Raw genomic sequence first — 20,345 nt, forward strand, 5'->3', positions numbered from 1 at the left:
AGAAAAACCACCACATCAGCTCTCAAATGCTAATGCAGTGTACACACGCTCAGAAATTCAGCCAGCAAAAGACCAATGAGAGCTTTTGGTCGGAAAATGCGATCGTGTGTATGCTCCATTAGATTTTTGCTGGCCAAAATTCGATTAAGAGCATGTTCTCAATTTTTCGGTTAGAAAAAGTTCCTATCCGAAAATGCGTTCGTATGTATGCAATTCCGACGCACAAAAACTCATGCATGCTCAGATTCAACTACGAGACGGAAGCTATTGGCCGCTGGCTGTACTTCCTTTTTCTAGTCCCGTTGCACGTGTTGTACGTCAATGCATTCTTGATGGTCGAAATTTGGTGTGACCGTGTGTATGCAAGACAGCTTGAGCGAAATGCCGTCAGAATTCCATTCCAAATTCAGAACTTTTTCTGACCAAAATTCCGATTGTGTGTACGTGGCATAAGTAGTCCTAGAGAAAGATTTTGACTGGAACTTTGGTGGCTTATTTACTGAACAAATCCATGCAATGTCTAGGATCAACTCAGGGATTTGCAACCCTCTTCAGATTGGGGAAATCTTTTTCTCTAGATCAGGAGTCTCCAAACTTTCTAAAACAAAGGGCCAGTTTACTGTCCTTCAGACTTTAGGGGGCCAGACAGTTTTGAGCAGGAACAAAACATTTTTCTGGCATCAGTGTGAGTAAACAGTGCTCCATCTTTGGTATTAGGGGGGAGGAATAGTTCCCCATTGTAGGTGTCAGTGGAAGAAAGAGCGCCCCTTTGTTGATGTCAGTGGCAGGGATTTTGCCCCATTTTGGTGTCAATGGGCAAAAGAGTGTCTCATAAGTGGGATGAAATGTGCCCCAAGAGGCGGATAAAATCAAGGGCCGCATCTGGCCCCCATGCTGCAGAACAGTTACAAAACTGTTAAAATGACAAGCAACTAAAACACCATATAACAGGGTTTCAAGTGCGAAGGGCTAAAGGAAAAAAAATAAAAATAAAGGAAAAATAAACATTCCTAGCTAACAAGTAAGATGACATAAGTGAAGGTATTTAGTGCAAATGTCAGCATGCCGTATAATATTACACAGCGCTGAGAGAGAAGGATGAAGGTGGAGCAGTCAAGAGGATACTTGACCAATATGTGAACTCTTCGCTTACAAACACAAGAGAATTGCTAATACTTTTACTAACCTAGAAACGATCTGACTCAGGGATGTGAAATTAATCCAAACTCTGTTTTATACTTGAAAGTGCCAGCAATCAATTAAATCATTAGCAGGAATATAGGAATACTGCACATTGAATTAATTACAGAGTTTACAACAAGTACATTTTATAAAGATTAAGACTGTAGCAGTTAATAAGAAAAGCAATGTTGTGTTCAAAATACAGTAAAAAAAAAGATTGGCGATTACCCCCTAACTTTATACAAACAACTTAATTACTGTGTTCCTATCCTCGACCTCTTCCTACCTGAAGGCAAACATCTCCTGTATGGATAAATTACCTTTATTTTACTTGAGGAAAACATGGAAAAAACAAAGGAGCTAGAAAAAGTCAAATTAATAAATTATCAATTTTAAATCATCCTCAGTTGAACTAGATTTCTCCTTCTTAAAGCCTAAAGTTGGCCATAGATAGATCGAAATTCAACCGGTTCAGCGGTGTGGCTGTACTTGTTTAACTGAAGTTGATTGTTAAATGTCCCAGGAGGAGAATTCCTCCATCTACCTTGCTTGTGTTAATGGAGGAATCCGTTTCCTTTTTTTTTTCAGCCCGCTGGCTTAAAGTGATATTAAACCCTTATTTATTTTTAATAACAAACATGGTAAGCTTACATGGTTTTGCACAGAGCAGTTCCAATCCTCATCTTCTGGGGTCCCCCACCGGTGTCCTTGGCTTCTCCCCCCTTTCAAGTATCCCCCCCCCCCACCCTGCAAGCTGCTTGCTAAAGGTGGTACCCGTGTGGGCTCGCTCCTGAGCCCCGCTGCCTGCATCCATTGACACAGACAGCGGGGCTTTGCCCTGACCCTTGCTCCCGCATCATATGATTTGACTGACAGCAGCAGGAGCCAATGTCACTGCACTGCCAGGATGGAGAGAGAGAGGAGAGAGACACTGCTCTAGTGCACACCACTGGAACAAAATTGGGCTCAGGGAAGTATAAAGGGGGTGGGGGGGGGGGGGTCAGATCCTGCAGCAAAGAAAGTTTTTTTACCTTAAGTAGAGAATGCACTCAGATAAAATAAAAACCTTAAAAACCACAGATTGCATTCTGTGCATTAAACTGAAAAACCTTCTGTGCGGCAGCTCCCCTCAGACCCCCTCTTTTTCTTACCTGAGCCCAAACGGATCCAGCAATAAGAATAAGTGCAGCGGCTCTAGCTGCTGTCTCTCTCCTCACTGGACAGATTGATAGCAGCAGGAACCATTGGCTCCCAGTGCTGTCAATCAAATCCTGTGATGGGAGCAGGGGCCGAGTCCCGCTGCCTGTGTCAATTGACGCAGCAACAGGACTTGGGAGTGAGCCCGCAGGGGTGCCCGATGAAGAGAAGGGGCTTGGAGAGTCGGCGGGGGAGCCCAAAAGAAGAAGGCTGCTCTGTGCAAAACTATTGCAGAGGGCAAGTATAAAGTTTGTTTTTTTTTTTTTTTTTTTTATCTGAAGGTATACAACCAAAAAACAAACATGCAGTCATCTTTGGCCAGCTTTACTCCAGGTTCTGTGTTGTTTTAAATAGTTATAACTTCTAGTTGGGCTTAGAGCTGCTCCGCGTTTCAGAGGAAGCCTTGCATTGATAGACAGATATGTATATATATGGCCCCAATGCCTCCAGTGTAAACATTCAGTAAAACTTAGCAAACTGGAAGCTGACCAAGCTTCCTCTTCAGTTGTGGGGATGAGCACAGGCACAGCCTGGCAACTCCTACTAGATCTTAAAGGGCATTTAGAAAAAATGTCCTTTAAATCTTCTCCCATCATTCTCATTTAGAGCCACTATCTAAATACAACCATTAATACCAATCCACAGCACAAATAATTCCCTGCATTGTCTAGCTTCTACTGCACATGCATGCATTTTGCACATTCATTCCTGTGGCTTGGGCCTTAAACTTCTGGATGGTGAACTACAGTCACAGTCATAGGCACAAATGGGAGAGATAAAACGCACACATAGTAGGATATAAATGCAGCATGAACTGAAGATTTTAGTAGTGGGGCAGTTAATATTTAGGTACAGTATTCAATTTCCCTTGAGGACAACTTAACTAAAAGTGAATTTGTCCTTTATACAAGATTGGGTACACTCTGAGCCTTTTCAGGGTTCTTAGTTTAGAAGATAAGCTAAATATTTATATTAAGATCTCTCAGAGACTAAGATAAATCTTAGAATTAGATTAAGGCAAATCAATTTTCACATCAAGAACATATTAATATAGCATGTATGCACACATTATGATGCAATTACACGAAGATGCCTCAATTCTTACTATACCAAGCAGCAGGTTAACAGAATTGCAAGAGGTGGTCCCATTGGTTAGTACAATAGGAAGTTCCAATTAATGTGCCGATTCTCTAGCACTGCATCATCAGTAAACAAAATGGAAATTTGCCAGCATGAAAATATAGCTGAATATGGGGAAATACAGCTGAAGAAATGAATTGCACCATGAGAAGACATAAAAGTTACGGATCTTTTGCATGCCACCAAGTTTTTGCTTTCTAGTGCAATCCATCCTGCATAAATTAAACAAATATATGACCTATCTTCGGGAAGGAAAACAAGCTAATAAAATATTTAGTACAACATGGGGTTTGTAAACGTATAAAAAGATTTCAGAATATGCTGATAGAGCACTAGACAACAAAAATGGAAATTTGGAGGATTTTATGTAAAGTGCACCACATAACGACCAGTGCACGACGATGTACTTCGGCACAATGGCACTGCTGGGCAAATGGACGTACAGGTACATCCCCTTTAAATGGTAGCATTGTGGATGCGCCGCGTACTCTGTGACCGTGCCCGTGGGTCCAGCGTACTCAATGTCCACTGGGGGCCCACGATCGTGTCACGGAGTGACGGAGCGGGGAGATACCTATGTAAACAAGACATTTCTCTGTTCTGCCTAGCAACATGACAGAGATCTACTGCTTCCTGTCATTGGGAGCAGTGATTTCTGTCATGTTCTAGTGAGACAATCCCCCCCACAGTTAGAATCACGCCCTAGGAAATACTTAACCCCTTGATCGCCCCCTAGTGTTTAACCCCTTCCCTGCCAGTGTCATTTACACAGTAATCAGTGCATTTTTATAGCACTGATCGCTGTATAAATGACAATGGTCCCAAAATAGTGTCAAAAGTGTCCGATGTGTCCGCCATAATGTCAGAGGTGATCAAATACCACCAAAAGAAAGCTCTATTTGTGGGGGAAAAAAGGACATCAATTTTGTTTTGGGTGCAATGTTGCACAACCCAGCAATTGTCAGTTAAAATGACGCAGAGCCGTATCGCAAAAACTGCTCTGGTCAGGAAGGGGGTAAATCCTTCCGGAGCTGAAGTGGTTAAGGTTATCTGTACAACATAACTAAAAACATAGATCTGATTTTATTACGAAAAAGACAAAACATGGGCATTCTTTACATGTGGGCATGCACACACACATGAAATTGACTCTCATTGTCGATTGTCTCATTGACAACAGTGTGCACATCTCATTGGCACAGATGTCGATGACACCTCCTCGACACGACACGTCCCTTCCTGAGTCACAGTGACAGTCTTTCTCCATGCACAGTGGTCCCTTCAGTCCACCCCAGTCCAAACAGCACTGACAGTCCCGCTCCCGGCTTGCCTTGAATGGTCTCGGACAGCTCTGGACCGGAACTAGACATGCTCAGTTCTGAGTTGAGCTTCACAGCCATATTTTTTACTAGCAACCTTTTCCTGTCACTGGCATTTACTGGCAGGTGAAAAGTGCCCTTTTACTGACTGCCATTAAAAATACTGACGGTTGGCAATACTGTTTCAGACTTATTGTGTTCACAAAAATGTACTATTGCCACTGCACCATCTACATCAATTTTTCACAAGAAGCTTGAGCACAGACCATGTAGTTAACAAAATGTTACAGAGAATTACAAAATGTTACAGCAAAGGAAAAGAACATTCTGATGCACACTGGCCAGCTGGAGGCAATTGGTATTGTAGGAAGGTACTCTGTTAATGTCTGGGACATGTCGTGTCAAGGAGGTGTCATCGACATCTGTGCCAATGAGATGTGCACACTGTTGTCAATGAGACAATCGACAATGAGAGTCAATTTCATGTGTGTGTGCATGCCCACATGTAAAGAATGCCCATGTTTTGTATTTTTCGTGATAAAATCAGATCTATGTTTTTAGTTATGTTATGCTGTTAATTTCTGGTCCAGGCCTTTAACCAGTTTAAATATGACCTCAAATACACGATATTTTCAAGCTTATGTCGTTTTATTAATCTACTATATTTAGATATGCAACTTTTGCCACCAAGTAATCTGATCTTCAAATTCATGTTGAATCTCTCTATCCAGCTGTCTGCGAAAGGTAGAACACCTAGTCCGCAATTAAAGCGGGAGTAAACCCAGTTTAAAAAAACACTTACATTCCCGGCATGCCGGAAATGCTAACGTTCACATTGGTTGTGCTCTCAACCAAACTTTTAAACCATCCAATGGCTGGTGTCATAACGGATCACATGTGCAGCATTATGGCAGTTGAAGAATTATTAGAGGCCAAGGTGGCGGCTTCCTTGACTAAAAATGATAGAAGGGTTTACTTCCACTTTAAGTTTTGCACCTCATGTGAGTATTGCAAACTTTTCTGCTTCATCCACCAGTTTTTTTCTGCTGTCACACAAGTGCATTGTTAGTTAGACCAACAAACTCAAAGATGCTTTGTCACTGAACTTGCACACTGCTTTGGAAAGTATAATATTCTGGCTTGTCCTTTTATCAGGGAAGCAGCTGGAGGGGTCCAAAAATACCAGGCCAGGTTTTAGTTTCTAGGTTCATGGTCATAGACAAACCTACTGACACATTGGCTGTCCCTCAAAATCATGGTTCTCTGTTCACCCTACTTCAGATGTCAAAACATCTCTGACATTAGAACTATAAAAGAGTTTTTATTTAGCCTGGAGTTCTTCTTTAGAGAGACACTGTTACCTGTGTTCATGCAGGGAATATTTTCAGTGTATGGGAAAAAGGGCATCCCGTGACCCCCTTAAACTCACCTTACCTGTATGAGTCTCCCTGCTTCTCTGCAGCTGCCAAGGATACCTACCACATCTGTATATGGGGGAGCCTGTGACCTGCTGCCCTGTGACAGTGCTGGGTCCTGGTTGCCAATTGCATTAAGTTTCCACTTAGATTGTAGGATTTGTGTTTATTTTATGAAGACTACAACAGGATAGAAATGGCCAAAGTTCTCAGACTGAATGGATCAGAGGTCTCACTGCTTGTTGTATTCAAGGCATATAAGGGGCAAACTTAGCCCACAAATCTCCACCAAAGCTAAAATACCACTTTTTGATGGACTTAACCTTTAGGTCGGGGTCGGTTTCCACCTATGCGAATTAGATGTTTCCCCACATCCAACTCACATAGCAGGAGAAAGTGACTGGCTATGTGGAGCCGGTTCACATATCTCCATTGCGGCTGCAGAGCACACTGTACAAAAAAGCTGTGTGTCTTTGGCTCCATTTCAGGGCCGAATTCAGGCATAGAATCAGCCCTGATTCGTCTCTGAAATGGGGAACAGGGACGCATGGTGCTCCTGTGCGATCCGCGGCGGGTTATAGTGTGAACCCGGCCTTAATAGTTACTTATATAAGATGTGAATGAGAATGCTGGTCAACAAATTTATAGTCTGCATTATGAAACCCTTTTTCCTACAAGCTGGTTTGAACAACATTTCAATGTGGACTCTAAATGTACTTAAAAGAGGCTCTTCCAAACATCTAATTTCAACACACCTATTCTTTTCTTCGTACGTTTCAACAGTAATTCTACTTCATGCTTCAGTGGCCTAATCGTAATTAATGCAACAGTCCGTAGGCCCTCAGCCAATGCTAGTCTGTAGAAGTAGCAATATAAATCAAGGAACTTGAGGGACAAGAAGGGGGGAGGGAGAGGGGTCTGGTAAACCTAAACACATAATTAAAAAAATGTACCAAAAGCAGCACTGGAAATCCATCCATTAACTCAACTTAATTCTTCATTATTCTGGATGAAATCTCCTAGTCCAGACAGACCGGAACTCATTGAGAAGCAAGCTGCAGAAAATTGTCTTGAAAGATTCCAATTTGGAGTGAAAGTTCTTCATTTTCTTCCCAGGCTCCCTGAGCTACTTCTATTGTACACAGCCAGAAGAGAAGAACTTTGGCCTAATTCCTTACCCTGCTGCAGAACATCACTCCAGAAACTTTTGTTAAAGGAACAGTATCCTTTAACATAGATTAATGTACAGACCGCCAAGAGCCCAGGAAAACGGAATATGAATAAGTTACTTGTTGTGCTGAATCATGGTATCACACTGTCTTTTCTAAAGATTAGAGGATTCTTTGGTCCATGGTGAACATTGGTTATATTTGTTAGAATGTCACAGATGCTACAGAAACTAATGATCAATAATGTCCCTGGAAGGTAATCCATCTGTAATGAATAATGTGATATTTACTGGCAGGTGCAGGAAGGAGCTGAGTTTTATATGCAATTAGAGGTGGGATGATAAAGAGCAGATTACTAGTCGCCTACGGTAACATGTTTAGAGTCCGCAATGTATTTTTCCTTCTATAATGAAATGCTAAATTTAGTGTGAGCCACACTATTTTGCTAATCTGTAATATAGAGAGCTCCTAACACCATCCAGCTTAAAATGTCAACTTTCCTGAGCGTGCCTGTTTGTGGGGGGGCTTGTTTTTTTTCTTACTTTGCTTCATTTTGTTTTGTTTCAGTCCCTAAACTCACTTATCGTTTGTCTACTTAGACACCTAGAGGATTTCCTTCATTCAAACTCTGGTGGACACAGCAAGTTTCTTCCATATCGATTTTAGTATCTCATGCCTTTGATTGGTATTTGATCTATGCACGTATGATGACATGCATATCAGGATATACTATGTGTTGTTCTTCTATGACTCCCTAGTTTATGCAGCCTTATTGATGTATATGTCCCATTATGACTGTAAAAACTTAAATCAAGAAACTACAAAAAAAATGTCAACCTGGCTGAATTTACACCCAGCCTGGGTTCACACTATAGCAATGTGGGAACAAGCGCGATTCCAGCGCCCGTTCCCGCATCTCTCCTGCAGGCAGTTCACACTGCCCTCTGTGAACTTCTGCAGGTGTCAATACAATGTTAATGACACCCCCAGATTGGTTCACATCGCAGTGTAAACTGAGGATACAGGCAGGAATGAGATCACATGAGTGTGAACACCTATGCGATCAGATTCCAGTGCGGGAAATAAAAAGTCCCTGCTCTTTTTTTATGGAAATCCAATGTGAGTTCAGCCATACAACTGTACAGTACAGTCAATGGCTGAACTCGCATTGCACAGACATCGCATGTGATCAGCACAGCAGTGCGGGTTCAAATCACATGCGATGTCTGTATTCGCTATAGTGTGAACCCAGGCTTAAAGCGGGAGTCCACCGGGACTCCGCGTTTTTTTTTTTTTTTAAAAGCCAGCAGCTACAAATACTGCAGCTGCTGACTTTTAAAATAGTGACACTTACCTGTCCAGCGCGCCCGCGATGTCGGCACCCGAAGCCGATCGCTAGGTCGTCTGTCGGGTCCTGCCGCCGCCATCTTGGGTATGGGAATCAGGAAATGGAGCCTTTCGGCTTCATTTCCCGGTTCCCTACTGCGCATGCGCGAGCCGCGCGGCGCAATCCGGACGGTCCCCGCTGCCTCTGGGAACTGTGCGTTTCCCAGCAGGCAGCGGGGCACTTGCGCAAAGGGGCGGGCAGTTGCGGAAAGGGGCGTAATCTACGCCCCTTTCCGCAGACAGCTATCCCGGAAGTGGGGGCAGTTACCTGGATTATCCAGGTAACTGCACCCCCCTCCCCCCTGAAAGGTGCCAATTGTGGCGCCGGAGGGGGGGGGGGATTCCGATGAGCGGAGGTCCATTTTAGGGTGGACCTCCGCTTTAAGGTCACTCAGAAACAGAAAAGGTAAACAAGTTCCACAATGATTTATACATGGCAAAGAAGAAAGTGATAATATACATTTCAGGATATATGTCTACCATTTTGATCATTTATGCAAAAGAAGCCAATTCTTCACACTATATCAAGTCGAACATTCAACATACTGTACCTCTTATTAATAACAGCCAAACCCACTTATGCAACCATCTAGACCAGAAGTGCCCAACCAGTGGCAGTGGCCTGCGACCTCCTGCTCTGGGATGGAATAGAATACTGTTATTATAGGTAAGTTTATTACTAAAATCACAGTGTATATATGGGCATATCTGTTCTGCAGTGGTTGCTGTGCTGCTTTCAAACTGATACGCAGGTGCAGAGCAGTGCACCTGCGGGTTACCTGCACTGAGCCATAGACCTATTACCTGTGAGCTTGGTGCGTTTTCTCAAAAGTGCACCACACCTGTAGTATATAATAGAAGTCTATGGCAAAGTGCAGGTACCCTGCAGGAAAGCCATAGGCGCAGTGTGCTGCAGCCGTGGTAAATCAGTGTGAAACCTGCCTTAAGCCCCATTCACACAGTCAATTGGACCCTCCATTCACCTCTATAAAAACCTACCTCCAATCCACTTTAAAAAGAGTAGAGTGGGCTGTGTCTGTGTCCACTCTGCATATGCAGTGCAGACACAGACCTGCCATCCACCCACTCTGCTCATTGTGGCTTGGCAAATGGTTTCCAAGTCGCTTAAGTGGCCCTCACTCTTCAAAAAGTTGGGCACCCCTGCTCTAGGCATCCAAAACTGTGAATTTTCAGAAAACATTCTCAATATTTAGCCATAACAAGCTCACTTAGAGCAGGATAATCCAGAGTCTCTATTACTTGTTACATAAAAAACGAACAAATTCTGGACAGCCGCACTCCGGATTAGATGAAAAGTAAAAGTGCCTTTATTCCTTCAAATAAAAAAACTCCACATCACACAAATCACCACAGCAAAGGGAGAAAATATAGAACAACATTTCTAAGGCGTTTCATGCTAAAAACCAGCGCTTACTCATAGCTCTCTATTACTTGTTCCTATATAGCAAACAATGCATTTCATGTCTATGCATTTTTTTTAATTAACTTTAGACAGTTGCAAAGACTGGGAGGAACAAAACCATAGCCTGACTGAAGCCATGTTCAAAATACCACAAGAGTAGTTAAACCTTTCTGGTTATCAATAAACCAGGGCCAGCAACATCTCCATATTAATAACTACACCTACCATTCGTATGAGAGTCAAACTTATTATCATGTCAGCTTCATTGAGTCGATCAACACATAGTTATATTTATTTATTTTTTAGTACAAATGATAGAGAATACATACACAGCTCACAGCTGATTCCTGATGAACTGGCTGAAATTCAAGCCATGAGTAGCCCTGACAGCACCACCCAGCTCAACAAATTTTGATCAGAAAATTGGTTTGGGTGGAAAGTTCTTGTCTGAACAATGACAGGGCCATATATGGCTTGAACTTTGGCTCATTCCTGCTGAATCAGCCAAAATTCAAGCCTTGAGAGGTCCTGTTAGTACCATCCAACTTGACAAATCCTGTATCTGAAAGCCGGGTGGGAAATTCTCAGTTGAACAGTGACTTACCCTATTTATCGGCGTATAACACACACTTTTTTCCCCTTAAAATCAGGGGAAAATCGCGGGTGCGTGTTATACGCCGATCCTCCACTATTTTGGAGCCTCTGGGTGGCTTTTAGCCGCCTTCGGCCCTTCTTGTCGGCTTTCGGCTGCCTTTGGCCCTTCTCGGCCGCAAGCTGACGAGAAGGGTCGAGTACGGCCGAAAGCCGATGAGAAGGGCTGAAAAGGGCCGAAGGCGGCCGAAAGCCGTCGAAAATGGCTGAAGGGGGCCGAGAACTACCGAGCGCCACCAAGATACACAGGACATCTCAGCGGAGCCATTTTTAAAAATAAAACCAGAAAATAAAACTGACAAGGCTGAAAATGACATTGACAAGGGGACAACGATGGACAAGGCTGCAATGATGGACAAGGCTGCAATGATAGACAGGCTGCATGACAAAGCTGCATATGAGACTGACAAGGGTGCAATGATGGACAAGGCTGCAAATGACACTGACAAGGCTGCAGATGGACACTGATAACGCTTCATTGATGGGCATTTAAATGTAAGTTTTTTTTCCTTAAACTTCCCTCCTAAAAGTTTTTTTCCTTAAAATTTCCTCCTAAACTTGGGGTGCGTGTTATACGCCGATAAATACGGTACTTCAGCCCATCAGATGAAGTTATTTTTTTTGCTTGTGTATTGTTACAGCTGTGACTGTCAGAATACAATAGCTGTAAGAGAAAATTCCTCTGTTAGATGCCTGGCTGTCTTGAGTGATTTCTGAGTTACTGCCCTGGACAAAGTGTAGAAATAAGTAATTACAACCTTTCTCAGAATTTCATATGCTGCATGCTTGTTTCAGTTTAGTGACTCTTCAATATTAAAACCGCATTTTCAGAAGGTCAGTAATGGCAATCTAAATATTTCCCTGAAGACAGATATATTTAATGAATGATGTAGGAAAAAATAAATAAAAAATATACACAAACAAAATACTTGTTTGTTGTCCATAAATGCAGCTGTCCTAGGTAGCTGTGCCGACAATAAATGCAGGCTTGCAGCTGATGTAAATTTGGATTTTCTCAGCTGCTAGATAACAACCCTTCAGATTCTTGACTTCCTGGTATAATAATTGGCACATAAGAGACACAGACAGTTTTATGTTTTATTTGCAGCACTGTCAAAATATTTATAGAAATCTGACAGAATAAAAACATCAATGAAGAGCATAATGAATCATGAATATGCAAATATGCAAATGTTTGCACTGTAGATCCCAATCCACTGACACTTGTATTTTGGCCAAACAGACCCAATTCACTGGGAGCTGTATACTGGTGCCAGGGAGATCAGATGGTGCTGATTCTGCCAGTTTTACCAGCATGTTGGGTACTCGTTAATCTCTCAGGGTAAAGAGGACAATAACATTTTAGCTGAGCTAATAATAAATTGCAAGAGGTTAGGATATGACAAATAACACGTGTCTCAGCTAACTGCGGATTTAAGTTGGCCAGAACAAGTAAATGCTATCACAGGAGAACAGCGCACCTACAGCATGATATGACAGGAGGAATGTAAACATTTAGGACACATACAGAGATTCACACCTGTGCATTCTTTCCTTGTACAGCTCAACAGAAACCAAAAAATAAAGTCCCTCCCAGCACTGTTCTAAAATGAAATGGGTGTGGGACACAGTGAGACCAAATGAGTTGCCACAGGCAAATGGGTGCTGCAGATCCATTCTTTGATTACCTGGCCAATAGCTGTATCATGCAGGGGCATGTGCCAATACCCCATGGATGTAAAGCACTACAGCGTCCATTAACTAACCCAGTTACATGTGTGCGGGGTGGCACAGTGGTGTAGTGGTTGGCACTCTTGCCTAGCAGTAAGAAGGGTCGCTGGTTCAAATCCCAAACATGACACTACCTGCCTGGAGTTTGCATGTTCTCCCTGTGCCTGCCTGGGTTTCATCCGGGTACTCTGGTTTCCTCCCACACTCCAAAGACATGCAGGTAGGTTAATTGGCTTCTGACCAAAATTGGCCCTAGTATATGAATGGGGACCTTGGATCGTGGGCTCCTTGAGGGTAGGAACTGATGTGAGTGTGTGATGTACAGGGATAGGGACAATTGTAGATGCTCAATCAGGTTGAACTGGATGGACTGGTGTCTTTATTCAACCTTACTAACTATGTAACTATGTAACATTGGAGGTGAAGACAAATGAAGACAAAATTTGGCCCTAGGTAAGGTAGCAGCTTTTATACCCCACTCCTATTCACCAAAGCCAGCTATACATGGATCGAAATTCAGCTGGGACCAGACAAATTTTGAACCATGTATGGGGACAGCTGTTGTACAGAATTCGATCTACTGATCGACTTCTGTACGACCTCACTGTCGAGCTTTTACCAATCTATATAACTGGCAGCACTGATCACTGTATTCTGACAGTGGGGAAGTCTCTCCACTGTCAGAACACAAAGGCTCAACGGGAGTGATTCCTCCTCAAATAACCTCTAACATTTTTTTGCTTAACCCGCTTGGTTAAACAAAAAAATAATGAATAATGTATGGGCTCCCTAGCTCTCTTACCACTGGTTGGGATTGCAGCAGTAACGGATATTACATCCATTTGCATTGTCTGTAGTGGCGTGGCCCATCCTATCAGGCCCCAACAGCCTACAAGTGCATCCTACTTGATAAAGTTAATAAGCAGATTTACAGCTTTGGACAATTGTGCTCCCTTGTTTACTGCAGGAGCATAAAGGCTGTAGGTGCCCCCCCTTCCCCTTTCCCTGGACATCCACTAGCATTAGCGTACTGTGACCATGGCTGCCGGAAAACGCAAAACATGGCAAAAATGCGAATCGCGTTTTAACTGCTTCACGATTTACGCTTTCCTGAGGCCGGCGGTCAAAACGTTCCTATCCTGAATGCAATTCTTCTGCATTCAGGAGAGGGAGGTTTAACCCTAACTAAATACAGCAGCTTCTAAACTCTATAACCTATGACTTATAGAGTTGAGTTTAGGAGCTTTGGCAAAAAAGCGCCAAAAGCTTCTAAACTCAAGTTTAGGAGCTGCCAGTGTACATGAAGCCTTAAAGTGTAAGTAAACCCCCCTATCTTTTCAGCCAAGGAAACTGCCATCTTTGCCTCTGTTTAATATAAAACTATCATGATGCTGCACATGTGATCAGGCATGACACCAGCCATTGGATGGTTTAACAGTTTGATTGAGAGCACAACCAATGGGAGTGTTACATTTCCGGCATGCCCCAGAAGTGAAACTGTTTTATGGATGGGTTTACTTCCGCTTTAAGCCCCATAAACATGGGCTGAATGTCAGAAGACATTGGTCGGTTAAAAAAAAAAAAACGCCCGTCATTCAGCCTGTGTGTACAACACCCTGTCTGACAGAAGCCGTACAGCCTCTGTCAGACGAGCATGCTGAAAAACCAGCAGCTAGCCGACTCCCGATCAGCGCTCTCAGCCGATGTCGGAGAGCGCTGATCGGAGTGTTCTGGGGGGGGGCGATCAGAGTGTTCTGTGGGGGGCGATCGGAGTGTTCTGGTGGGGGGACAGAACACAACAGCTCAGCAGGGGAGATCATTATACTAACTTTGCATAGTTAGTACAGTGTCTCCGACCAGAGCCAACTGTTTTTTTTTTTTTTTTATGTTCAACTAGCTGGGTTGAATGAAAAAAAACGCATAGTGTGTACCAGGATTTAGAGATTCAATACACCAGCTTTAGAATAGGGCAATGATCTGTTAAGGCAGAATGATAATGACAGATAAGGTGGTATACTAGTCAATCCAGTAACTCACAGTGTTCAATCAGATCTCAGCTTTCATTTTAGAGCAGCCACATTAGCAAATGATGAATTGTAATTAAAAATTTGGGTTAGGCTGTCATTGGCAGGGCACTCCTAATTCTCTTGCCTTGCACTGTACTGTAACTATACAGTCCCTCTCTATTTTGTGAAGCGCTATGGAAACTGTTGGCAATCTATAAATCCTCTATAATAATTAATAAAGGATTCCCCATAAACCAAACCCCATAGTTTTGAAACAGCAGAAGCATTTCTGAACCCAAATAAATATTTTATTATATTACAGCAAGCTTGATAAAAAAAGTTAACATGATCCTAAAATTAAAAATACAAAATAATGCTGAATTATTTGATTTTCAGACCATTATTGCAGAGTCCTTTAAAGCATACACGTGCTGGACAACAAAGGGTAATTGAGTTCCCTCCTAGCACAACAATGAGAGATGACACAACCAGCTGGTGCTGCTGTCTAACCCAGGGAGTGAACAAATGAGGGGCTGTGTAAGCTTGGCGAAGACCATTTCACTTCTTTAGCCTCCAACATTAGTCATTGGCTGCTAACAGATCTCTCCCCCATTGTCAAATAATATATTTTGAAGGAGTGAAATGGACTGAGGTCAAACAGGGTCAGTAGATAAGACAACACAATACTCCTGCCCAGAAGTATTATACTGTGCCAAATATATACAAAATGTTATACAAGGCATCTCATCTGTGTGCCATCTCCTTACTGATGGTCCTACATGTGCTTACAGAATAACATCCTGAAATATAGTATAGTATCATCGGTTGTATTTTTCTCTTTAATTTTCAAATTAAAGATAGGTCAAATTAAAATGTTGGCGTTCATCAGCTAAGTAACTTACACCTCATATTTTCACAAAGTCTATCACAGTCCACGTTCCATGGCAGCATCACAATTTTATTCTATCATTACCACTTCTGTTCTGGAAAATAAAAAAAGTCAAGAGCTCTGAAAGAACCAAAATGTCTGATTCTTAAGGTGGTATTAAACCCAAAAACAAACATGTTATTTTTTTATATTAAACCCAATATCAAAAATATTGTCGTTTACGAATTCTTAATTTTCCTTTTCTAGATATTTTTCCTTTTATTTTCACCTGGTGATCTGGCCAGTTACACACTTCCTGTGTTATGCCCCGTACACACGAGCGGAATTTCCGTAAAAAAAATCTTGGATGGTTTTTATTCCGCTCAAGCTTGGCTTGCATACACACGGTCACACAAAAGTTCTCTAAACTTTCGACCGCCAAGAAAATGAAGTTCAATGCTTCTGAGCATGCGTCGAATTGTTTACAAGCATGCCTGTTTTTTTGCGTGTCGGGATTGAATACAGACAAATGGAAATTTCCGATAGGAACTTTTTCCGATGGAAAAATAGAGAACCTGCTCTCAATCTTTTAATAGCGGAAATACCGCCAGCAAAAGTCTGATGGAGCATACACACGGTCGGAATTTCCGACCAAAAGCTCACATCGGACTTTTGCTGGCGGAATTTCCGCTCGTGTGTACGGGGTATTAGGGTGTCTCCACTCCAGATAGAGGACAGCAGAGACACCTTTGGACAGCAGTATTGTCAGTCTGGGGAGAGAGTAGTGTTCGATGCACTAGCAGGTTCAGACAGACTTGACTAATCAATTAAAGTAAAACTCCAGCTAACACTTCTTAAAATGGAAGTAAACCCTTCCAAACAACTTTGACCTACAGGTAAGCCTAGATTAAGGCTTACCTGTAGGTCCAAGTAATATCTCCTAAACCTATATGGTTTAGGAGATATTTGCCCGAAAATGGGCACCGCTGTCTACGGCGCATGCGCCGTAGACAGCGGCGCGCATGCGCACTAAATGCGGCAAGTCCAAGAATGGATTTGCCAAATTTGTCGACTCCCGTGCGCATGCGCGGGAGTGACGTCATCGCGGCCTCGCCGTATGACAGCGGCGGAGCTGCGAGGCGCGACTCCCGTGCGCATGCGCGGGAGTGACGTCATCGCGGCTTCGCCGCTGTCATTGGTCGGAGCTGCGAGACGCCACCAGCAAGATGGACGCGGCGGACTACAGGGATCAGCGGCGACTTCGCTGGCTCCTGTGTCAGGTAAGTGACACATAATGAGCTACTATGCGATGCATAGTAGTCCATTATGCTTTACCTTTGCAGGGAAAAAAAGAGGAAGTAAACCCATCAGGGTTTACTTCCTCTTTAAGCAACAGGTTTTACATAAATAAATACAAATCTGACCATTGTATGCCCCCCTGTTAGTGGTGGTAAATGGTTTGTCTTACCTCTCTAACTGCCACTTTTGCTGGGCAAACTGTTCTATTAAGTTGAGAAATAACTTTTAATGGCCAGATCACAAGGTGAATAAAAAAAAACAAAAAAAAAGGAAGCCAATCCAGCCACCACATCCAAAATTGGTAGCAGCAATATATTAGATTTTTGTTTTTGGGTTTCATTTTTCTCTATGTTCCTATTATTTGGGAAAATATAAACGGTATTTAGTTATTTCTACTTCATTCATAACGTTCTACAACACTGCAATGTAACCTCACCACTAACAGAATCCATTCTAAGAACATGCAGAGAGCTTTGGCTTTTGGTAAATATCTGTCTTGTATGAATCAGCCTCACTTGGGCTTTGCTCAGATGCTGGTGCCTCAGGGCCATGCAAGTGTGAATCTGCAATTTTTCTCACACTGAACTGAACAGCCTATATTTAACTCACAGACAGAGATAAGAATATACACAGAACATTTTTTTTTTTTTAGCTAAGAAATAATGCCAACTTGTTTAACTGAACTACAAAGACTGACATAGGGAGGAAAGCAGGGTGGGTGTTAATCTATTGTTTGAATGGTGGGTGTGTTATCTGCTGATATCTGCCGATATAAAGGATGTTTCAGAGCTTATGAATATGAATAGGTTTGCCTTTCCACAGCTTCCTCCTCCCCGTTCTCCATCAATCACAAAGCTGCTTTGTCACAGAACCTGAGCCCCATACAGATTTACTATCTATTGATGAATAGTAAGTAGCCCCATCTTGCTAGTATCCCTCAGTCACCCATTTTTGATGCAGTTTAACCATTTTTTTGTATGGCATAAGACAGATACTAGTTTGCCACTATAAAAAAGTAAAATATTACAAACAAGCATCAATGGTCATAAAGGCACACACACACAAAATAATATAATTCACACAATTACCATAATCCCTTTGTCTAATGAAAGGTTTCCTATCATGTAACACCTGACAATACCTTTGAAAAAAACAGATTGCATCCTGTGTAAAGCAGATAAAGGGCGTAGTGATGAGAACAGCTTGTACCTCTTATAGAGCCCATGAAGGGGCTGCAGACACAGGAACTGCCAGTAATCCAGACAGAAGGCTTTCAACTTCATCATCTTGGGAGAGGGCAGAGAGAAGTGCCAGTCTGGCACCATCCATTAACAGCAGGTGCCTTATTGCTCAGCTGATTCATTTGCACAGCAATCTGGGAAAATTGTGTGAATCTGTCAAAATCCAGATATAGCCAGCAAGAGAAAAATACAGACTCAATCTCACAGCTCCAAGCTGGTCACATCACTGGAAGTTAGGGAAAGATCTATAGAAAGAAAGTAATCCGCACAGGTTCTGGCTCGTCCCCAAGGTTCATGGCAGAAGCCTTTCCAAAATATTACCCAGAAAATCCTCTTTGCAATAGGAATCAGCGGGACCACTCAGTGTTCTGTCATCGGACACGTCCGGTACATTGTAGCAGCTCATGTGAGCGTGTGACAAAAAGAAATGTCAGAGCGCGGCCCTCCCTGCCTTAAAATAAATTATTCTAATCTTATTCCCAGCACACGTTGTCATTCAGGTCTGTGTGAACAGCTAATCATGAGAGCCACATGCTGCACAGAGGGACAGGCTCCCAGCCAGACACAGGGGCCTTGGGATTGGCCCTCTCTGGTTTCTACGGAAACAGGAACACATTGATAACAGCTGAAATGGGACCTGGATGACAGCCTTCTTCGCCTTTCAGCAGAATAATGTCTCTGTAATGAGCAGTACAAGGCCCTCATAGAGACCCTCAGCACAAAGCCAGATCTGGGATAGCCGGTTTACAAGTAAATACGAGGATTTTACAGTGAAATAAATGTACAAAGCTGTCTGGACAGACAGTTTGGTGATAAAAGAGCACCCACTGAATTGTATCAAACCACAACTTTTATTATGGCTTAATGTAGAGAAAATGTAATCACCCACAAAATTTGGTTTTACAAAAAAAAAAAAAAAAAATGGTGTAGAATAAAGTCTAGAAGAGGGTAAGGATGAAATATACACCAATCAGCCATAACTTTATGACCACTGACATGTTAAGTGAATTACAGTGATTATCTCCTTACAATGGCATCTGAAAGTCAGGGGGATGTGAGGCAGAAAGAGAACATGTGGTTCCTGACGTAGGTTTTCTTTTACACCATGTGGATGGCCAGGTGCATGTGCTTTGCATACCTGGGGAAGGAATGGCACCAGGATGCAGTAGGGAACAAGGCAAGCTGGCAGAGGCAGTGTGATGCATTTGGACAATGTTCTGCTCAAAAAGCTTGGGTCCTACCATTTATTTGCATGTTACCTTAAACGTACCACCTCCCTTAACACTGTTCCTGACCAAGTACAACCCTTCATGGAAAATGTATTCCTTGAAGGCAGTGGCCTCTTTTAGCAGCATAATGTGCCTTGCTACAATGAAAAAAAAAAAAAAAAAGTTCATGAATGGTTTGAGGAACACAACGACAAGTTTGAGATGTTGACTTGGTATCCATATTCTCCAGATCTCAGTCCAATCGAACATCTGTGGGATGTGCTGAAACAAGAAGTCTGATCCCAGTCTGATCCATGAAAGCACCACCTTACAACTTACATGATCTGCTACTGATGGCTTGGTGCGAGACACCAACTTCAGAGGTCTAGTGGCAACCATGCCTCAAAGGTTCAGGGCTGCCTTGGCAGCAAAAGGGGGGCATACTCAATATTAGGTGAGTGTCATAAAGCAATGGCTGATCGTTGTATATCAAATTAATAGACTATAGACGCTAGTCATACAAGCCTCACATTGCAGTGTACCTGGCAGATGTCTGACAAATGTCTCAGATTCAAATTGGAAAATATAAATTTTAAACTTGATGCTCAGTGAATTGAACTGCCAGTAGAGAAGTGGCTAACATGCATCTTGGACCAAGGACTGGAATGTAGAGCACTAGGCTTGTACACATGAACTTTAAGTGCCGGTTCACACTAGCGCGATGCCAGATATTGCATGTAATTCGCAGCGCACTGTTGTTCACATTACATGCGATGTCTGTGCGGGTGCGATGTCAGCCATACAGATAGTATGGCTGATATCGCACCGCATTCGGTCCAAACACGCACAGGACCCTTTTTTCTGTGCGGACCAGAATCGGATCGCATGTGTGTTCACACATATGCGATCCGATTCATGTCCGAACTGTCAGTTCGCAGTGCGATATGCGAGCTGAAATGGGGGTGTTGTTAACATATAATGACACTCCCCATCAGATCGCATATGGCAGTGTGAACTGCCGTGCGTGTCAAGTGCGATGCGGGAACCCGCAGTTGATTCGCAGGGTTCTCGCATCGCAGCAGTGTGAACCCAGCCTAAACCAACAATAAA

The 20,345-nt window shown here is 42.8% G+C and overlaps 1 protein-coding gene across 8 annotated transcripts in view; it reads right to left on the minus strand.

Moving 5' to 3' along the window:
- Positions 1-20,345, minus strand: part of IQSEC1 (IQ motif and Sec7 domain ArfGEF 1) — a 1,458,014-nt gene that overhangs the window by 337,610 nt on the left and 1,100,059 nt on the right. The window contains exon 1 of one of the 8 annotated variants that reach the window (XM_077452167.1): positions 17,996-18,486. The exons of the other annotated variants lie outside the window; for them this stretch is intronic. Within the exon in view, the coding sequence (XP_077308293.1) occupies positions 17,996-18,111 (116 nt within the window). The 5' untranslated portion in view covers positions 18,112-18,486. Of the gene's footprint in view, positions 1-17,995; positions 18,487-20,345 lie in introns of those variants that run through there. 8 annotated transcript variants of the gene reach the window in all.

This window comes from Lithobates pipiens, unplaced genomic scaffold (genome assembly GCF_037356315.1).
Source record: "Lithobates pipiens isolate NorthernLeopardFrog02 unplaced genomic scaffold, aLitPip1_a1.2 Scaffold_23, whole genome shotgun sequence".
NCBI classification, from domain to species: domain Eukaryota; kingdom Metazoa; phylum Chordata; class Amphibia; order Anura; family Ranidae; genus Lithobates; species Lithobates pipiens.